Source organism: Thalassophryne amazonica, chromosome 12 (assembly GCF_902500255.1).
Source record: "Thalassophryne amazonica chromosome 12, fThaAma1.1, whole genome shotgun sequence".
NCBI classification, from domain to species: domain Eukaryota; kingdom Metazoa; phylum Chordata; class Actinopteri; order Batrachoidiformes; family Batrachoididae; genus Thalassophryne; species Thalassophryne amazonica.
The window spans coordinates 101,678,961-101,698,502 of record NC_047114.1 but is presented as its reverse complement, the minus strand read 5'-3'; the positions used below and the strand labels follow the sequence as shown (position 1 = coordinate 101,698,502).

The following is a 19,542-nucleotide window of genomic DNA, read 5'->3' as shown; positions in this document are numbered from 1 at the left end:
GGATCAGGTGACCCTGAACCATCCCTTAGTTATGCTGCTATAGACGTAGACTGCTGGGGGGTTCCCATGATGCACTGTTTCTTTCTCTTTTTGCTCTGTATGCACCACTCTGCATTTAATCATTAGTGATCGATCTCTGCTCCCCTCCACAGCATGTCTTTTTCCTGGTTCTCTCCCTCAGCCCCAACCAGTCCCAGCAGAAGACTGCCCCTCCCTGAGCCTGGTTCTGCTGGAGGTTTCTTCCTGTTAAAAGGGAGTTTTTCCTTCCCACTGTAGCCAAGTGCTTGCTCACAGGGGTCGTTTTGACCGTTGGGGTTTTACATAATTATTGTATGGCCTTGCCTTACAATATAAGCGCCTTGGGGCAACTGTTTGTTGTGATTTGGCGCTATATAAAAAAATTGATTGATTGACTGATTGATTGATTGTTCCCAGGGTGAATAAAAAGTCTGCCGGTCACAGAGCTTCTCCTACCGTGCTCCAGCTCTGTGGAACGATCTCCTGGCACGGTATCCGGCAGTCAGATACCGTGGAGACTTTTAAATCACGTCTAAAGACTTATTTGCTTTCCTTGTTTTATCATTAATGTTATGTGTTTTTGTATTCTTTTATGGTTTTGTCCTTTTATTGTGTTTTAAATTTTAATTCAGTTTTTCTGTTTTTATTATGTTGTGTGAAGTGCCTTGAGACGATTTCATCGTGAACTGGCGCTATATAAATTAAGAAATTTAGGACAATTAGGACTGAAAAAAATCACTCTTTTGTGAGCTGGCATTCTGCCTAAATGCTCATTTGGAGCGTGATGATGAGTCACTGCCTCAGTGAGCACACACAGCGGAGCTCATGTGATCCATTAACAAGATATTAAATCAACATACTTTTACATACAACAGACATCACACACAACAGACATACTTTTACAGCTGGGAACCGTTTTATCAAGGTATAAAAAAACATTAAAAATAGTTACCTTAAGCTGTTCAAAAATTCCACATGGAAAGAGAGGAAAAAAGTGTCCAAATGAAACTGTCAAGGCTGAGCAGAGGCGAGGCACAGACAGAGGCTCTCAATACAGGCTCTCAAACAGGACGTATGAGTAAAAAGGATGGTCGTTATTACAGGCAGGAGTTCGGCAACAGGAAGACAGTCCGCTGAGCAAAAGCACCAGACAAGGACGAGACAGAGGACGTGGTCAAAAACTAGCAGGGTCAGTGCACGAGCAAACTGGGTTTTCAAAGCTGAGGCAAAAACAGGGTAAGGTATACAGAGCAGAATCAAAACACGGCAAGAGCAAAAACAGAACGAGACAAAGCGCTGGTAAGTGATGAACATCATCGACAAACGAGCAGTGAGGGAATGAACAGACGCAGTTTAAATAAAGAAGGCGGTGACAGGAAAACAAGGTGCACGTGAGTACGAAGGATCTGGAAAGGGGGGCATGGCTGACAGATGAGGAACAGGTGCAAGAGACTGAGGGAGGAAAACGCAATGCAGACAAACCAAAAGAACTAAGTGACTGGAAAATTAATAGAGAAAAATGAGACGTGCTTAAGGCAGATAATAATAAACGTGAGCAAACAAAAGGGGAAAAAACCAGGAGATAATGTGACTAAGCACATTGGAAAACCAGGAGATCAATAATAATAAAACAAAACTGGAACAGAACTGACACTGAATAAAATATAGAAATAAATGCAGTGACAATACAAAATACTAATAACAAATAAATCACAAAGAACATAATCGAATACTAAACACTGAAGATGAACAATAAGCAAAACCTGTGACGAAGCATAATGGAAAGAATGTGAAAAGCTAAAGTAATATACATGACTATTAAATAAAAGATGACCAAAAAAAGAAACTAGTGACAAAGCAAAGCAATGAATGACTAAACCAAAAATGCAATACATGAGAACCAAGACCAGGAACACAGAATAATACATAAACATGAATAATCAGAAACAGACAAGAAAGAAAAACAAGAGGCCAAGCATAAAAACAAAGTCAAGAATGGGCTAAAGTGAAGGAAAAGAGAATGAAGACAGGAACCCAAATAGGACTGACAGAAACAGTCCTCTGATTCCAGAAGTGATTAGAGGTGTTTTCAGCATCCAAAGTTTGGCAGAAAATGATTAATCCGCTACAAATAATTATTTTATAGAGTCCAGCGCACAGATCAGGTGGAATTGTGTGCTCAAGAGGATAGCCGCTCCAAAAACAGCCTCTCAGGTCCTGCGTAGCTGCCAGGCACATGATAATGAGCTATAGCAGACTTGTAAGCAACACGCAAATGACTCTAAGCCGTCGCAGTAACTCGTACACAAACTGCGCCACACTGTTGTTGCTAAATTTTGAACTTCTTGAAATTAGCACCACACTCAGAGAGGAGCCTCGTTAACTGAAGATAATGCCTCTAAGAGACACTCGGAGGCATGAAACTCCCACGACAGACAGCCAGCAGAAGGCAGAAAAGTGCTTCAAGAAATTTTTTTCGGCATTTTTTGTTACAAGTAGGCATCTATGCTAGATCAAGTCCTTATTATAGTAAGGTTCACATCAGGGCGATGCCAAAAATAAAATCTTTTTTTTTTTATATTTTTGGGCCAAAAACCCCCATTTTTGGGTCAAAATTCAAAAATGGTCCAATCCTTTTGATATGCATTATCAAATTACTCGTCTTGACAAGTAGAGTTCAAAATATATAGCTTGACCTATTTCCGACCTTGCTTTACATCACAATGACCGAAAATGTGAAAAGGAAGAAATCAGAAGAAGAAGTAGTTAAAGAAATCTTTCTTTAACTTCTGGATCTGTTCCTAAATGTTTCAAATCTCCAGTGATTAAACCATTACTTAAGAAACCTAATCTTGACCCTAGTGTATTGAAAAACTATCGGCTGATATCAAATCTATAATTTTTCTCTAAAATTCTGGAAAAAGTGGTGTCAAGGCAGCTCGTAGACTATCTCACTGAGAATAATCTCTTTGAGCCACTGCAGTCTGCTTTAGAAAATATCATTCCACAGAGACGGCTCTCACTAAAGTGGTGAATGATCTTCTGCTTACAATGGATTCAGACACCACTACGGTTCTGGTGCTGTTAGATCTCAGTGCTGCATTTGATACAGTGATCATCATATTGTACTTGACAGGCTGGAAAATCATTTTGGGATTACTGGGAGTGCCCTTGCATGGCTGACGTCATACTTGACCAGTCGTTCTCACTGTGTACAGTAACACTACCTCTAACCTTAGTGACATGAAATTTGGGGTTCCACAGGTGTCTGTTTTAGGCCCCCTGCTTTTCTCCCTTTATATAGCACCTCTTGGGCACATATTGCGGCGTTTGGGATTACCTTCACTGCTATGCAGATGATACTCAGTTATATATGCCGATAACTGTTGGTAATCTCGTTCACATAAAATCCTTAGAAGATTTCCTTGCAGCAGTGAGAAGTTGGATGTCTAGAAACTTCCTACTTTTAAACTCTGATAAGACTGAAATTATGGTTCTTGGTCCAGTGAGACACTGGTATCAATTTAACCAGTTAACGCTCAGCCTCGGCTCGTGTGTCAGACATCACACTGACAAAGTGAGGAACCTTGGGGTAATTTTTGATCCTTCATTGTCCTTTGACCTCCACATTACAAATATTGCTAGTACTGCTTTCTTCCACCTGAGAAATATAGCGAAGATTCGTCCCATCCTGTCTATGGCTGATGCCGAGACCCTGATCCATGCATTTATCTCTTCTCGATTGACTACTGCAATGTTCTATTTTCTGGTTTACCACAGTACAGCATTAGGGGTCTCCAAATGGTTCAAAATGCTGCAGCCAGACTATTGACACGAAGCAGAAAGCTCGACCACATTACACCCATTTTGGCGTCTCTTCACTGGCTTCCTGCCCCAGTGAGATCAGATTTTAAGGTTCTGCTACTAACCTATAAAATTATTCATGGACTGGCACCTCCCTACCTAGCTGACCTAATTAAACCTTACGTACCGGCCCGGGCTTTACGTTCTCAGGGTGCAGGACTACTTTGTGTCCTTAAGGTGATAAGAAGTCTGTGGGTCACAGAGCTTTCTCTTATTGTGCCCCTGTTCTGTGGAATGATCTCCCTGCATCAATAAAATAGTCAGATTCTGTGGAGACTTTCAAGTCCAGAATTAAGATGCACTTATTTTCCCTTTCATATGGCAGCATACTGGTACAGTTTTGTTTTACACTTTTTACTCTTTTAATTAATGTTATTAGTAATTGGAGCGGGCTGCGGCCTCAACTTTACCTAAATTCTGGGTCTTTTAGTGAAGTTTAGGGCTAGTGGCTGGCGATCATCTTAGTATTTCTCTGTTTTCTTGTTGTTTAATGCTGGCAAATTATACAGTATTTTTTTTGTCTTTCTGATGCCTGATTCTGTTTTTTTTTCTCTCTGTTTAAGGTGCAGCTCCATCCAGAGGTGGGAGTTGTATTCGTGTTGGTGATCCTCCTGTCCTGTCTGCCAATAGCATTTCTTGTATATTCGTCCGTGAATTGTTCTGTGAATTGTTCTGTAATTATGTTTGTATCATGACCCAAGCAGAGGGTCACCCCTTTGAGTCTGGTCTGCTTGAGGTTTCTTCCTCAGAGGGAGTTTTTTCTTACCACTGTTGCTCTGGGGGTTGGTAAGGTTGGACCTTACTTGTGTGAAGCGCCTTGAGGCAACTCTGTTGTGATTTGGCGCTATATAAATGAAAATGAAATTGAAAGGTCAACGCACTTTTCGTGAAGGGTCAAATTCATAAAATCTCTTATGATGGTCCGATTATGACAATTTTGGTGTCTAATTATATGTTTTCTTGCACAAGAAAACCAATAAGACAACTTACATAGACCATTATGCCAGTCTTAGCTATGAAAATACAATTATGTCAGATAAGATGGGTCTATTGATTAACTTTATCCAACTTCAAAATGGTTATGACATCAAAATTGATCATAATTGGCCTCTTTTACATCAAGCACATTAATTAAATATAAAAAGTGTACAAGTATGTTTTTTGTGAATATAATGAAAATCAGAATACAAAAGCAAAGAAGACAGAGACATTTTAGAGTACACTATGGCTAATTTATTAAAATCATTTTTTTATGATTCATTGTTTCCATTACACAACATACACTTGATACCTCAAGTATCAGAACCATTCAAATTAAGTTCAGTACACCCACTGACATTTATTTATTGTTATTAATACTAAACTGACAAATTTTAGTTACCTTAAAGGAGCATTCCATAAAAAAATTAAACTGATTACCACCCATGTTATGGAAAAACATATATTAATATGATTTTGGTAAAACTATGATTTGATGTGATTTGACATCATTTGAAGTATATTTGGGTGTAAATAGAGTGGAAAAAGGGATGTGAGGCAAAATGCAAGTCTGCAGCCTGTAAGTGCTTTAAGAGTGGTCAGTGTTGCATGGGTGCCTGTGGGTGCCGTGCAGAAGGCTGTTTAAACCCAAGTTGATTGCTTTAAGTAGCTAACACAACAAAACCCTTAAAATGCAGTATTTTCAGTTTGGAATTTATATAGAATGTCCTTTGAATGCGTTTATTTGTAATCTAATTTCAGAATTATGCAGTTTTGGATCTACATTTATTACAAGAGAAAAAAGGTACCTCTTGGAACTTACATTAACAACACAATTTATAGCTCATGGCTATGGACCATCATAACAGATTTTATGAATTTGACCCTTCACGAAAAGTGCGTTGACCTTTCCACATTTTTGGTCATTGTGACGTAACGTACGGTCAAAAATAGGTCAAACTATATATTTTTGAACTCTACTCGTCAAGACAAGTAATTTGATATGCAAATCAAAAGGATTGAACCATTTTTGAATTTTGACCCAAAAATGGCAAAAAATTATTTTTATTTTTGGCATCGCCCCTGATGTGAAACCTTACTATATAAGGACTTGATCTAGCATAGATGCCTGCTTATAACAAAAAATGCTGAAAAAAAATTTTTTTGAAGCACTTTTCTGCCTTCTGCTGGCTGTCTGCGATAGTTGAAGAAACCCTCTCGTAGCAAAGAAAACATGCTACGTGGCTCCTTCTTCATCCTTCATTATTCGGTGGGACCCAGGCTTAAGGAGCCAAAGCGTGAATGAAAGCTGCTTTAGGAGCAGCACAGAACACTCCAAAACACAGCAGAAGTAGAAGTTTGTGATGTGACCTTTGTGTAATAGCAGACAGAAATTGCTTTGAGATGAAGACAACAAAACGTATAGACCAGTGGTGCGCAAACTGTGGTACGCGAGCGCTCTCTGGTGGTACGCGGGGGAATGTCATGATTTTCCACATTTTTTGTCCACATTTTCACTTAAAAAAAATCGGAAAAATACAATGCATTATAAATATGACATTTCAAACGAAATGTGTAGCTTGAGATAATTAAAACTGTCTTTTAAAAAATATTTGTTACAAACGTACTCTGCTTACGTAGGCACATACAGGCTGCACGGAATCATGGGATCACTCACTTCAAATTGTTGATGCGAGCAGGAACAGAAACATAAATGCGAAGGGTAAATAAATGTAATGTTCTAACGTCGAAATGAGTTTAAAAGCGTGGCTAAGTGGAGTGAAAAAGACAAAGAAAAGAAAAGTTGCAGAACAGGATGGAGAGGAACCAAGTAGCACTACTTCAAGTGCTAACGAAAGATGCAACACTGACCCTGAAATGCTCGCGGCTTGTTCGACCAGAAAGCGCCGCAAAGCTGCACGAAAATATGACCCAACATATCTTGAGCTCAGGTTCTTTTGGAGCGGGACCGAGGAAGAACCAAAGCCACAATGTGTTGTGTGTTCTGAAGTACTGTGCAACGACTCAATGAAACCAGCCAATCTCAGACGGCACCTACACACTAAACACCCGACTTTAAAAGACAAGCCTTTGGACTTTTTTCAAAGAAAACGTGACGAGCTGAAGCAGTCAAAGTCCGCCATTCGTTCCTGTACTGCACCCTCAGCCGACGCACAGGAGGCTTCCTACGAAGCTAGCCTGCTCGTAGCTAGGTCAGGTGAGCCACACACCATCTGCTCGAAGCTATGTGTTATGTGTCGGACGCAGCTCGGAGAACCGACCAGCGTCTGAAGGACCCAGTATGAAATAAGCAGAGCACGGTACAAAGGCTAACTGAATTTAATACATAACAGTGATACAAAAAATAACAAAAGAAAGTGCGGTCTGGCGTGGTGCGCTCCCAGCAGCGCTAACGGTCCGGAGCCAGAAGCTGTTCGGACCCAAGGACCCCGCCGACACCCCCCAGGTGGCCGCAACAAACCGAGTCTGTGAAAGAAGGACCATATGTGAGTCCACACTCTACACACAGAGAGAAACACTTAAAGGTGTACAAACAGCAAACACTTCCTGGCTTGATTACTAATCAGCTTCCCAACCTGCAGGCATGGAACATCCAGTTCACAAAACTCCACTGCAGTGGAAGCCGATACATGACTAACATACAGCTCAATATAAAAAGGTGTGAGGGACACCACATTTACTGACTGTATAAATGTTAGTCACAAAATCTAACGTACCTCAGGAAGTGTGCTGACGAGCGTGAGACCTCACCCCCTCCTCTTTCACAGACCGTGCATCAAACCCTGGACGTTCTCTGCATCCACTGATGATGAGATGGCTCCCGAGACGACGATCTCACCCGTCTGGTCACAAGGTCGAGTCTCTGGCAAATACACACTGTATACTCCAGTCTTAAATGCCACCATGTTCCAATCCATATAGATGCACCTCAGCTGTGAGTCCTGACGCAGGTGATCAGGGTGAGGTCCTGATAACCTCAGCAACACAGCCACTCAGTCCCAAATGCAAGCCACCTGGAAGGAAAAACAAAAGACAGAAACAAAAAGCATGCAGAGAGAGCTGTTAACAGCAATAATAAAACATTTATGCCAGGCGAGTGAACTGTCCAATAAATGTCCTCGGACCACAAAGGGTTAATCATCAAGGTGTGACAGGGCCTTTAGGAGCTCTCCGAAGGCCTAAGGTGCTTTGTGAGCAACTTTTATCTTACCAAGGGAAAATTGTAAGAAATGTCTAAGAATTTGAGGAATTCTAAGATTTTTTCTTAGAATACATCACGAGGAGCTACATACAGGCTTAGGCTGCTTCGTGGATACAGGCGTGGTTACAACACACATAATGACGGAATGTTAGCTTTGGCAGTACTGCTTTTTATTGACTATATATCGAGCTAACGGGACATGAGAGACTGACGAGGTTGAGGGGACACATCACCCGGCTGTGGCAGAGGGATGGACCACCGACTGTGTGGCTGTTTGCAAACCAGAACCCAGTCTAGTTCTGCAATGCACAACATTAAGTTGTGCTCTTACCCCTGACCTTATTTATTAATATAAGCTGGCTCTATTTAGACAAATTAGATCCTTCTTATCTACAGAGGCTGCCAAGATATTTTTGCATGCTTTAATTTTCCCCCATATTTCATACTGTATTACTTGTTGGGGTCAGGCTAGCCAGACAGCAATTAGGCCCTTAGAATCCCTGTACAAACAGGCCCTGAAAATGTTTGACAAAAGCCACTGAAATATCATCATTGTAGCATATTATATAAGTACAATCTACAAAGATAGCTAACTTTAGAAACCACTTAAGATTTAACCTGAGATGCAAACAATCCAATCCAATCCAATCCACTTTATTTATATAGCACATTTAAACAACAGAACAGTTTCCAAAGTGCTGCACATAAAATGATTATACAACTATACAAAACAATAAACCCACTCAGATACTAATAAATAAATAAACATAAAAACAATAAATAAATAAAACACTAGGCCAAAGACAACAGAGGACCATACAACTCATGCAGAGCTAAAAGCCAGAGAATAAAAGTGGGTTCGAACGTGGAGAGGCAGAGCGTTCCAGAGTCTGGGCCCAGCCACAGAGAAGGCCCTGTCCCCCCTGGTCTTAAGTCTCGTCCTAGGCACCACAAGCTGGAGCTGGCCCTCAGACCTCAAAGCACGCGCTGGGGAGTAAATTTGGAGGAGGTCTACAATATATTGTGGGGCCAGTCCATTTAAAACTTAAAAACAAATAATAAAATTTTAAAATCAATTCTAAAATTAACAGGGAGCCAGTGCAAAGACGCAAGAATAGGTGTAATATGTTCATGTTTTTTGCTCCCAGTTAAGAGGTGTGCAGCAGCATTCTGGACTAACTGCAATCTGTGAAGTGTATTTTTGATTAATTCCATAAAAAAGTGAATTGCAGTAGTCCAGGCGTGAAGAAATAAAAGCATGCATGACGCGCTCCAAGTCGAAAAGGATAAATTGATTTATTTTGGTTAAAAGACGAAGCTGATAAAAGCTGGATTTAACAATCGCCTTGACCTGCCTGTCCAGTTTAAGATCAGAGTCCATAATGACGCCAAGGTTGGTGGCTGTGGGCTTCATGTGTTGACTTGAGAGGGCCCAGGTCAAAACAATGTTATTCCCAAATGCATGAAGCAAAAGGCACTAGAAGCAGGTCACACAGCAGAAAAGATCCAGCACAGTTACCTTAGGAGGATTTTGGTCTTAGAATTAGAAGGCTTCATTTTAAAATATTAGACCTCCAAAATAATCTTGATAGTCTTTACAAAAGGTGTAGAAACTTTAGTGGGGAAGAGGCCCATAATAAGATCACAAAGTTCATAGTTAAAATTCAAATGGCTGAGCATTTAAAAAGTAAGGAGCGGCAAATCAGGAAGTTTCACAACCTTTTAGGTGCAGAAAAGGCGTACTTTCAGTGGGAGTAGTTTTAAAGATACACCCAGACAAATTAGTGACAACAGGGAAAAATTGGGTAAAGAATCTCTCCAACTGGGTTCTTACACAGACAGAAAAAGGATGTGCTCGCTAAAGGACTAAATTTCTCAGTGACCCCTAAACATATACCGACAGTAGATTACATCACTGCAGTAGAGTCAGCCATTAAACATAACAGTTTGTCAGAGTCAGAAGCTGGGGACCTCCGACTAAGAGTCACAGTGCTGAACAGTGCTAAGCCTCCTCCGTCCAACATCACAGGAGAAGAACAGAAAGCTTTGTCAGCACTGCAAAAGAACCAAAGCATCCTTATCCTGCCAGCGGATAAAGGCAGATGCACAGTGGTCCCTGAACACATCTGACTACGAGGCCAAGATCAACAAATTGCTCAGTGACTCCAGTACATACGAACGTCTGAAGAGAGACCCACGAGCAGCTATAAGAAGAAAATCATTAGCTACCTCCAAAACCTGGAGAAAAGAGGGACTCATCGACAGGCAGACATACTACAGACTGTACCCTGGGGATGCCACTCCGTGCATCTATGGACTAGCCAAAATCCACAAACAGGATGTGCCACTCAGGTCTATTGTATGTAGCACAGATTCCATCACGTACAATTGGCCAAGCACCTCAAGTGGATTTTGGCTCCTCTAGTGGGTAACTCAGAACACCATGTGGAGAACACACAAGGATTTGTGAACAAGATCAAGGACCTACAGATGGAGGCAGATGAAACTATGGTGTCATTTGATGTGATTTCGGTTTCACCTGCATCCCCAACCGCTGAGGCCATCTCAGCTGTGAGGCAGAGAATGCTGGAGGATGTGTCTCTACTTGAAAGGACCAAACTCACACCAGACCCACATCTGTCACCTCTTGGAGATCTGTCTTAACACCATGTATTTTCCTGTTTAAGGGGAATTACTACAGGCAGATTCATGGTTGTGCGATGGGGTCCTCCGTATCCCCCATCGTGGCCAATCTGTACATGGAGCAGAGGGAGAAGACACCCCTTGACGTCTTTCACGGCTCTCTCCCAGTCACTGGTTCAGATATGTTGATGACCATGGGTTAAAATCAAGCAACAGGAAGTTGAGGACTTTACATAACACATCAACTCGTGGACACCAATATCAAGTTCACATGTGAGGATGCCAGAAACAACCATTTAGCCTTCTTGGACTGTGATGTTACGATTGGAGAGAACAGGCAACTCCAGACAGGGGTTTACAGAAAACCAACTCACACTGACCAATATCTGCTCTTTGGCTCAAACCACCCGCTTGAACACAAGCTCGGGGTGATTAGGACGCTTCAACACAGAGCCCTACAGGTGCCCACAACTGCATTGGGAAGGGCTAAAGAACAACAACTTGTCCGGAAAGCCCTCACAGTATGTGGGTACCCACGATGGTCCCTGGACAAAGTGCAGAAATCCCGGAGAACAAAGAGACCATAGACAGGAGACAGAGACAAGAAGAAGAGGATGTCTCTCCCTTATTTAGCAGGAGTAGGGGAAAACTACAGAGGATCTTCAGACAGCACAAAATCCCAGTTTACTTTAAACCAGTTAACACCTTGAGACAGAAATTAGTTCACCCTAAGGACAGGATCCCTAGTTACAAACAGAGCAATGTAGTGTATTCTATCAGATGTCAGGAAAACTGTAACAAACACTACATCGGTGAGACTAAGCAACCTTTACACAAAAGGCTATACCAACACCACAGAGAGGTCGCCAGTGGACCTCAGTCTGCAGTTCATCTCCACCTTAAAGACACTAACCACACGTTTGAGGACAAGGAAGTTAAAATATTAGCCAGAGAGAAGAAATGGTTTGAGAGAGGGGTCAAGGAGGCATTCTTTGTGAAACGTTTGAAACCCAGCCTTAACCGGGGAGGGGGTCTGAGACACGCTTTATCCCCTGTTTACAATGGGGTACTCAGGTCAAAGCAGTTTTAGTCTTTTCTTCATGGAAATGAGTCATTCGCGTTATCAGGAGAGTCGTCAAGGGAGCCATCAGGAGAAGGACAGCTGCCCTGTCATTAGGAGGGTGCTGACTAGAGCACAATAGGTGATTAGAGCTATTGTTTAGTCACTAGCCTATAGCAGTCTGCCGCTCGGTAGGAGGGGTCTGGTTAGGTTTAAAACTCCAGCTTTTGTGACTTCTTGATTATTCTTCTCTACAAGAGTCAACAGAAGTCAGACCACCGGAGCAAGAATTTCAGCTGAAGAAGCTTCTGCGATTTGAAGCGAAATGTCCTCGCGTCAAGCAACCCAGTCCAGTCAAAGATTCAAGCTTCTCTACTATACAATCTATTATCTTTTGAAAATTTTAGGATATTTTCAAATTTATTGCTGTTTACAAAATCTTAAACGGCTTGGCTCCCGCCTGTTTGTGCAAGTTTGTCTATTATTGTGGCTTTGTAAGGTCTACGAAAATAGCTTCCATACATGACTGTGTTTTACTCCTTCACTATTCAGTATTTGGGCAGGCAGCCTTTTCTGTTAAAGCTGTTACACAATGGAATGCCATTCCAGACAATATAAAAAATTGCGGCTCATTTTGTGATTTTAAAGTTAATATAAAAAAATATTTAAAGAATTGACAACAATGCACCCACTAAGTTAGTGCTTTTTTTTTCATAAGGAGTGTGTGTGACTGGGGGCAGTGTTGTGTGATGTGCATGCTACTACACCCTATGTATATGTTTGAGTGTTATGAGGGGCATTCTATTTACAATACATAGTGTCGCTACAAGTTTTATTTGTTAAGTGTTTAACATCTTGGTTGTATTTATTTGTGATATTTGATGATTTTATAGTGTCATATTTATTCGTGGTCAGGGACTGCAGATGTAAATTAGCCTAAGGCAACTCTGGTGCAATGCATCAAATGGTGACATTTATGTTTTTAATTGCACATGGTCCCTTTCAAATAAATTGAAATTGAAATTGAAATTTGACCTCCATTCACTTAGACAGCTGACCCTCCCACATTTAAACATGCAGGATTACTTTTCTGCTTTCTTAAGTCCCTGTCACATCGGGCCTGCATAGAGTTGCATTGTGCTGCATATCTAGTACGCAGGAATGGCTTCTTAAGTTGCACGCGGGGGGAGAAGCTTGGCTCCACAACACTGTTTTTACAGACTGCCTGGACACGCAGATGGATTTGATACATTGGAAAAGGTCCAAATACATTATTTCCAGGCGTTAATAGACTTTATTTAACGTGCCACAATCATGAGAGAACTTTAGGAGGTGAAGCCGGAGCTGCAGTTGGCGATCACAGACGCGATCCGTCCGTGAAGAGTTATACTGGACATGGACATGTTCTCTCGCTGGCGATCCGTCCGTGAAGAGTTATAGTGGATGCGGAAGCTTGGCCCGCCTCTTCTTCCGTGGTTTTGAAGCTTCACTCCAGCAAAGTCCAGTAAGATGAATAAAATCAATCAATACAAGTATGTACTGATAAAAAAAAACCTAAAAGGACTCTTCACCCTGGCCTAGGGTTGTGTAGAATTGTGGAGTCTTGGTGTAGAAGAGCGCAGTGTTACTTAGACTTACATACAGCAGCGGAGTTGTTGTGTAGATTTGCATGGAGCACTGCATCCAGTGCTCTACACTGAAAGGCCGCAAAAAAGAAATTAACATGTTGAATTGTTTTCTGTCCATTTCACGGACACCTTTGCCTCCCTCAGCGTTTCGCCACATAGAGCTGCCTAAACTCAGCATAGTCAGTACGCCACATGACGCAACTCTACGCTGGCCTGGTGTGAAAGGGCTTTACTGGATGTGGTGTCTGTGTACAGATGTGTTAAAAGTTATTTTCAGAACCTGGATGTCTTTTCAGAACTAAACAGAATGATCTCCCAGCAGCAGAAAGGGGTCCTACCTGCCGGGCAGCATTTTGGAGATGTGGGCCCAGCGGTTCCCCATGGCTTTCTGGGCCTGGCAGATGATGCGGTCGTCCTCCAGCGTCCAGCTGCTCTTATTCACGCTCGGGTCCAGGTGGTTGTGCCAACGCTCGCGGCACTGCTTCCCGTTACGACTCTGCAGGTGCTTGGCGATGACCGACCAGCGCTTCACGCCGTACCTGTGAACCAGCTCGATGAGCTGCAGGGAGACCAGAGCACATCGCCTCAGAGTGGTGAAAACAAAGAACTGCACTCAGTGAAATGTCTTGATGTTTCAGCTGGACGTTCAGCTCACACACGTTTTTGTACAGCCCGAGTGAGGCGAGTGTAAATCTTTGCAGACACGTTACCGTGCAGCACAGGACACCCCGTTTGAGTCTGAGCTAGAACCAGAACCCCAAGCGTCTGTGTTTTGTCTTGTGTGTCTGTATCGTGTTTCATATCGTGAACCTTCTTGTCCTCGTGCTGTTTCCAAGGACCTTTGACAGGCTCTGGATTCTTTATGTGCCTCCACCGCTGCTGACACTCCCCTTCTGACCTCTGACCCTGGCAGCAGACACACACAACCACTGACTGACAGAGAGAACATGTAGAGAACAGCGACTGCTGTCATATCGTCTGTAACAGGGTGCTCTGAGTCTGGGACAGATACTCTGTCACGTCTGCTCGTGTTGAGGATGAAGGAAGAAAATAAACTATCAACCGGCCTCTCATCTGCAACTAGAGAATGGCTGCTTGTCATCCAGAGGAGGCTCCTCCCCTCTAAGATGACAGACAAGCTGTGTGCAGGACAAAAGTGGGAGAACAAACCCTCACAGCTGCATTTCAACTAAATCTGATTAACTGACACTCAGTGTTTTCTTTATGAAAAAAAATTAAGCTGTGCTGTTTGGCTTCGAGCATCTAACATCACAGCACATGTCAAATCATCGAACATCAGCCACAGGCGCAACCACCCCGGGCCCTGGATGGCAACCACCCAGACATACAACCAGGCTAATCACCCCTCTCCAAAGTCACCATCTACCTACTGCAGCCAAGTGAAACCTGGACGTGTCCTTATCCTTGTTCAGGTGACACGTGGATGTGTCCTTGTCCTTGTCCAGGTGTAATGTGGACGTGTCCTTGGTCAGGTGACACGTGGACGTGTCCTCGGTCGGGTGGATGTGTCCTCGGTCGGGTGACACGTGGACGTGTCCTTGGTCGGGTGGACGTGTCCTCGGTCAGGTGACACGTGGACGTGTCCTTGGTCAGGTGACATGTGCCCGTGTCCTTGGTCAGGTGACATGTGGACGTGTCTTTGTCCTTGTCCAGGTGTAATGTGGACGTGTCCTTGGTCAGGTGACACATGGCCTTGTCCTTTGTCAGGTGACACGTGGACGTGTCCTCGATCGGGTGGACGTGTCCTCAGTCGGGTGACATGTGGACGTGTCCTTGGTCGGTGGACATGTCCTCGGTCAGGTGACACGTGGACGTGTCCTTGGTCGGGTGACACGTGGACGTGTCCTTGGTCAGGTGAAATGTGGCCGTGTCCTTGGTCAGGTGACATGTGGACGTGTCTTTGGTCAGGTGACACGTGGACTTGTCCTTTGTCAGGTGAAATGTGGGTGTGTCCTTGGTCAGGTGACATGTGGACGTGTCCTTGGTCAGGTGACATGGGACTTGTCCTTTGTCAGGTGATGTGGTGTCTGATGTTTCCTCACAGAGTCAGTGATCCTTCTCATCTGAGTCTCCTAAGTAACCGTTCATTGGGCACAAAGTAATTCCAGCAGGACCCAGATATCCTCCACAGAGACCTGGGACCAAAGACATCTAGTCCTCACCTGAGGACACTGGTTAGAGTCCAAGTCTGAGAAGCAAACAGTAAGCCAGGAAGCACCAGAACCCTGAAGACTTGGACCTTCATTAAAGATATCAGCATCACCAACACCTCTGACCTTTGACCTCATTCCATAAGATCTTCCCAGGTGTGTCTGGATCTCAAAGGCTGAGGATCCAGAGACATTAAGGTCACTAAAATAAAATGAAATCCTAATTCTGTTGAGATTCTGAGCATCTTCAATTTAATTTAGTTTTTATATATGTATTTTATCTTTCATGATGTGAACAACAGAAAATAGAGTACTCACTGTAAAGTGAAGGGAAACAGAAGACCAGTTCCTTGAACCAAACTCCTGGACCAGCTGGTACAGCTTGTGGTCCTGCAGAGGATGAAGACCTGAGTGTGGAGTCTAATTACATCACACTAACACTGTGCAAATGTTTTAGGCACCACTGGCTTCATTTTTAAAATGCAGTCTTTGAATTTTTTTCTGTTCTTCATCAATGGGTCAACAATACTTCAAAAAAAAAATAATCAATGATCAGTTTGCAAACTTAAATTTAAGTGATTTGGTTTCTTTGTGGGCAGCACGGTGCCTTACTGCTTAGGACTGTTACATCACAGCAAGAAAGTCATGGGATCAAGTCCCACCTATGGTCTTTCTGTGTCCCGTCTGAATGTTCTCCACGTGTTTGTGTGGGTTTCCTCCAGGTGCTCCGGCTTCCTCTCACATCCAAAGACATGCAGGTTAGGTGGACTGGAAACTTTAAATTGTCTGTGTGTTTGTCTGTATGTGTCCCTGTGACTGACAGACTGACGTACTGTCCAGGGTGAACCCACCTCACGCCCTGTGACTGCTGGGATAGGCTCCAGCCCCCTGTGACCCTTAATTCAAATAAGCGGTTGAAGATGAGTGTGTGTGTGTGTTTGGCTTCTATGTTGCTGTACAGTCCAGTACAAATCAATCAGGAATAAATGACTGTAAATCCTGATTAAATACAACACAATTCTCATAAACAAGTGGAAAAAACTACCTAAAAGAAATGTCATTTTATCAATGAAAAAGTTTTTAAAATGTTTTAAGTATATACAACCCCAATTCCAATGAAGTTGGGACGTTGTGTAAAATGTAAATAAAACAGAATACAATGATTTTCAAATCCTCTTCAACCTATATTCAATTGAATACACCACAAAGACAAGATATTTAATGTTCAAACTGATAAACTTTATTGTTTTTGTGTAAATATTTGCTCATTTTGAAATGGATGCCTGCAACACATTTCAAAAAAGCTGGGACAGTGGGAACAAAAGACTGGGAAAGTTGATGAATGCTCAAAGAACACCTGTTTGGAACATTCCACAGGTGAACAGGTTAATTGGAAACAGGTGAGTGTCATGATTGGGTATTAAAGGATCATCCCCAAAAGGCTCAGCCGTTCACAAGCAAAGATGGGGCGAGGATCACCACTTTGTGAACAACTGTGTATAAAAAATAGTCCAACGGTTTAAGAATAATGTTTTGCAACGTTCAATTGCAAGGAATTTAGGGATTCCATCATCTACAGTCCATAATATAATCAGAAGATTCAGAGAATCTGGAGAACTTTCTACATGTAAGCGGCAAGGCTGAAAACCAACACTGAATGCCCGTGACCTTCGATCCCTCAGGCAGCACTGCATTAAAAACCAACATCATTGTGTAAAGGATCTTACCACGTGGGCTCAGGAACAACTCAGAAAACCATTGTTAGTTAACACAGTTCGTCGCTACATCTACAAGGCGTTTGGTGTGGACTGCGACAGCTTCGCCTCCCACCCCACCCAGATAAGTGGTTCTCAGGAGCTGCACGAGTGTGTGATTGGAGGTGGAGTTCTCCCTCTAACTGTGTACAGACTGTGGGATTACTGAGTGTGCGAACTCACACTCATCCAGAACTGTTTCTGTTTTCTGCCAGCAGTACCGGGTCTGACTGCTGAAGACAGTGGCCACCTGGGGCGCAGGGCTTGGCGGCTCAGGTGTTCTTCAGGTCCGTTGGTGGTGAGGGCTGTGTGGGATCCGGCTCTTCTCGCACCGGACGTCTCCTATCGTCGAGCCTGCCACACGTCACCTTTTGTCGGATATAACGCATATTTGTATCTGTCTGTATTACGTTGTGCATCTTCACAACATTAAATTGTTACTTTTTGGCTATTCCATTGTCCCTTCATTAACTTCCCCTGTTGTGGGTCCTTGTCACGACACCTCCCCAACAGGATTTCTCGGCCAGCGTCATGGATCCCGAGGGGCGTCAACTCGAGCCTGAGCGGCCAATGGAAGAGCGAGGTGCACAGGCGCCAGCAGGAGGCGTGTTAGGGGAGCTGCAGCAAATACTGACCGCTTTCACTGCTCGGTTGGATCTGGTAACCGAGCAGAACGTTATCCTCAATCGGAGGATGGAGGCTCTCACCGCCAGGGTGGAGGCGCGCGATCAAGGCGCTACTGCAGCACCTCCTCCTGCTGGTCCTTTGTCAGACACAAACGTTCCACTGGTCGTTCAACGACCCCCCCCACCATCCCCTGAAGCATACATAAGCCCTCCGGAGCCGTACGGAGGTTGTGTCGAGATGTGCGCGGACTTCCTAATGCAGTGCTCGCTCGTCTTTGCACGTCCCGTCATGTACGCGTCAGACGCTAGCCGGGTGGCTTATGTTGTTAATTTGCTTCGAGGAGAGGCACGCGCCTGGGCTACGGCGCTCTGGGAGCAGAACTCACGGCTCCTAACGTCATACACTGGGTTTGTAAGGGAGTTCAAACAGGTTTTTGATCATCCCAACAGAGGCGAGACCGCTTCAAGCGTGCTACTGTCAATGCGACAGGGGCGCCGGAGTGCAGCCGAGTATGCAGTCGACTTTCCGCATCGCGGCTGCGAGGTCCGGCTGGAATACCGTTGCACTCTGCGCCGCCTTCATAAACGGGCTGTCTCCGGTCCTGAAGGAGCATCTGCTGGCTAAGGAGGAACCGCGGGATTTTGACGGGCTTGTCGACCTGGTTATACGCTTAGACAACCGGTTAGAGGAACACCGTCGGGAGCAGGGCGGGGGCGTGACCGGGCACGGGCCGTCCCTCTTCCTTCCGGGTCCGAAAGGGTGCCGTCGTCCCCACGCTCCACAGCCAGAGGGCCCCGTGTGGCTACAGCTCCCCCTGCTGACGAAGCTATGGACATGAGCAGGGCCAAAATAAAATCAAAGGACAGACAAAGGAGGCAGGCCCGCGGGAGTGTTTTTTCTGTGGGTCTAGTGGTCACATACAGAGGAACTGTCCCAAACGGTCAAACTACAACGCCCGTCCTTAGAAACTGGGCTAAGGGTGGGCCATAACACGTATGCGGGGGAACCCCGAAAATCAGCACGAATCCCAGTCACAATCCTTTGTGAGGATTTAACCCTTCACGCCCCAGCACTTGTAGACACGGGGTCGGAAGGGAATCTGCTGGACAGCATGGGCAAAGGAAGTAGGGCTCCCTCTGGTGGCTCTGCCTTCCCCTGTGAAGGTACGAGCACTAGATGGCACTATTCTTCCATTAATCACACACCAGACACAGCCAGTGACTTTGGTGGTGTCTGGAATCACAGGGAGGAGATTGTGTTTTATGTAACACCTTCTACCTCCCGAGTGATTTTGGGTTTTCCATGGGTGTTGAAACACAATCCCCGGATTGATTGGCCGTCTGGGGTTGTGACGCAGTGGAGCGAAACCTGCCACCAGGAGTTTTAGGATCCTCGGTTCCACCCGGTGAGACAGCTAAGGAGGAGGTCAAGTCCCCCCCAATCTGACGGCGGTGCCATGTGAGTACCACGATCTTGCTGACGTCTTCAGCAAAGATCTGGCACTCGCCCTTCCCCCGCACCGACCGTACGATTGCGCCATCGATTTGATTCCGGGCGCTGAGTACCCGTCCAGCAG

At 44.2% G+C, this 19,542-nt stretch overlaps 1 protein-coding gene across 1 annotated transcript in view; it reads right to left on the bottom strand.

The window, feature by feature from the left end:
- The window catches only part of LOC117521352 (transcriptional activator Myb-like), a 105,718-nt gene extending 89,660 nt beyond the window's left edge, over positions 1–16,058 (bottom strand). Inside the window, exons 1-4 of the mRNA XM_034182643.1 lie at positions 16,047–16,058; positions 15,904–15,975; positions 14,225–14,320; positions 13,753–13,973 (exon numbers count right to left, since the gene is read on the bottom strand). Of these exons, the coding sequence (XP_034038534.1) occupies positions 13,753–13,973; positions 14,225–14,320; positions 15,904–15,975; positions 16,047–16,058 (401 nt within the window). The remainder of the gene's footprint in view (positions 1–13,752; positions 13,974–14,224; positions 14,321–15,903; positions 15,976–16,046) is intronic.
- Between the last annotated feature and the right edge of the window lie 3,484 nt (positions 16,059–19,542).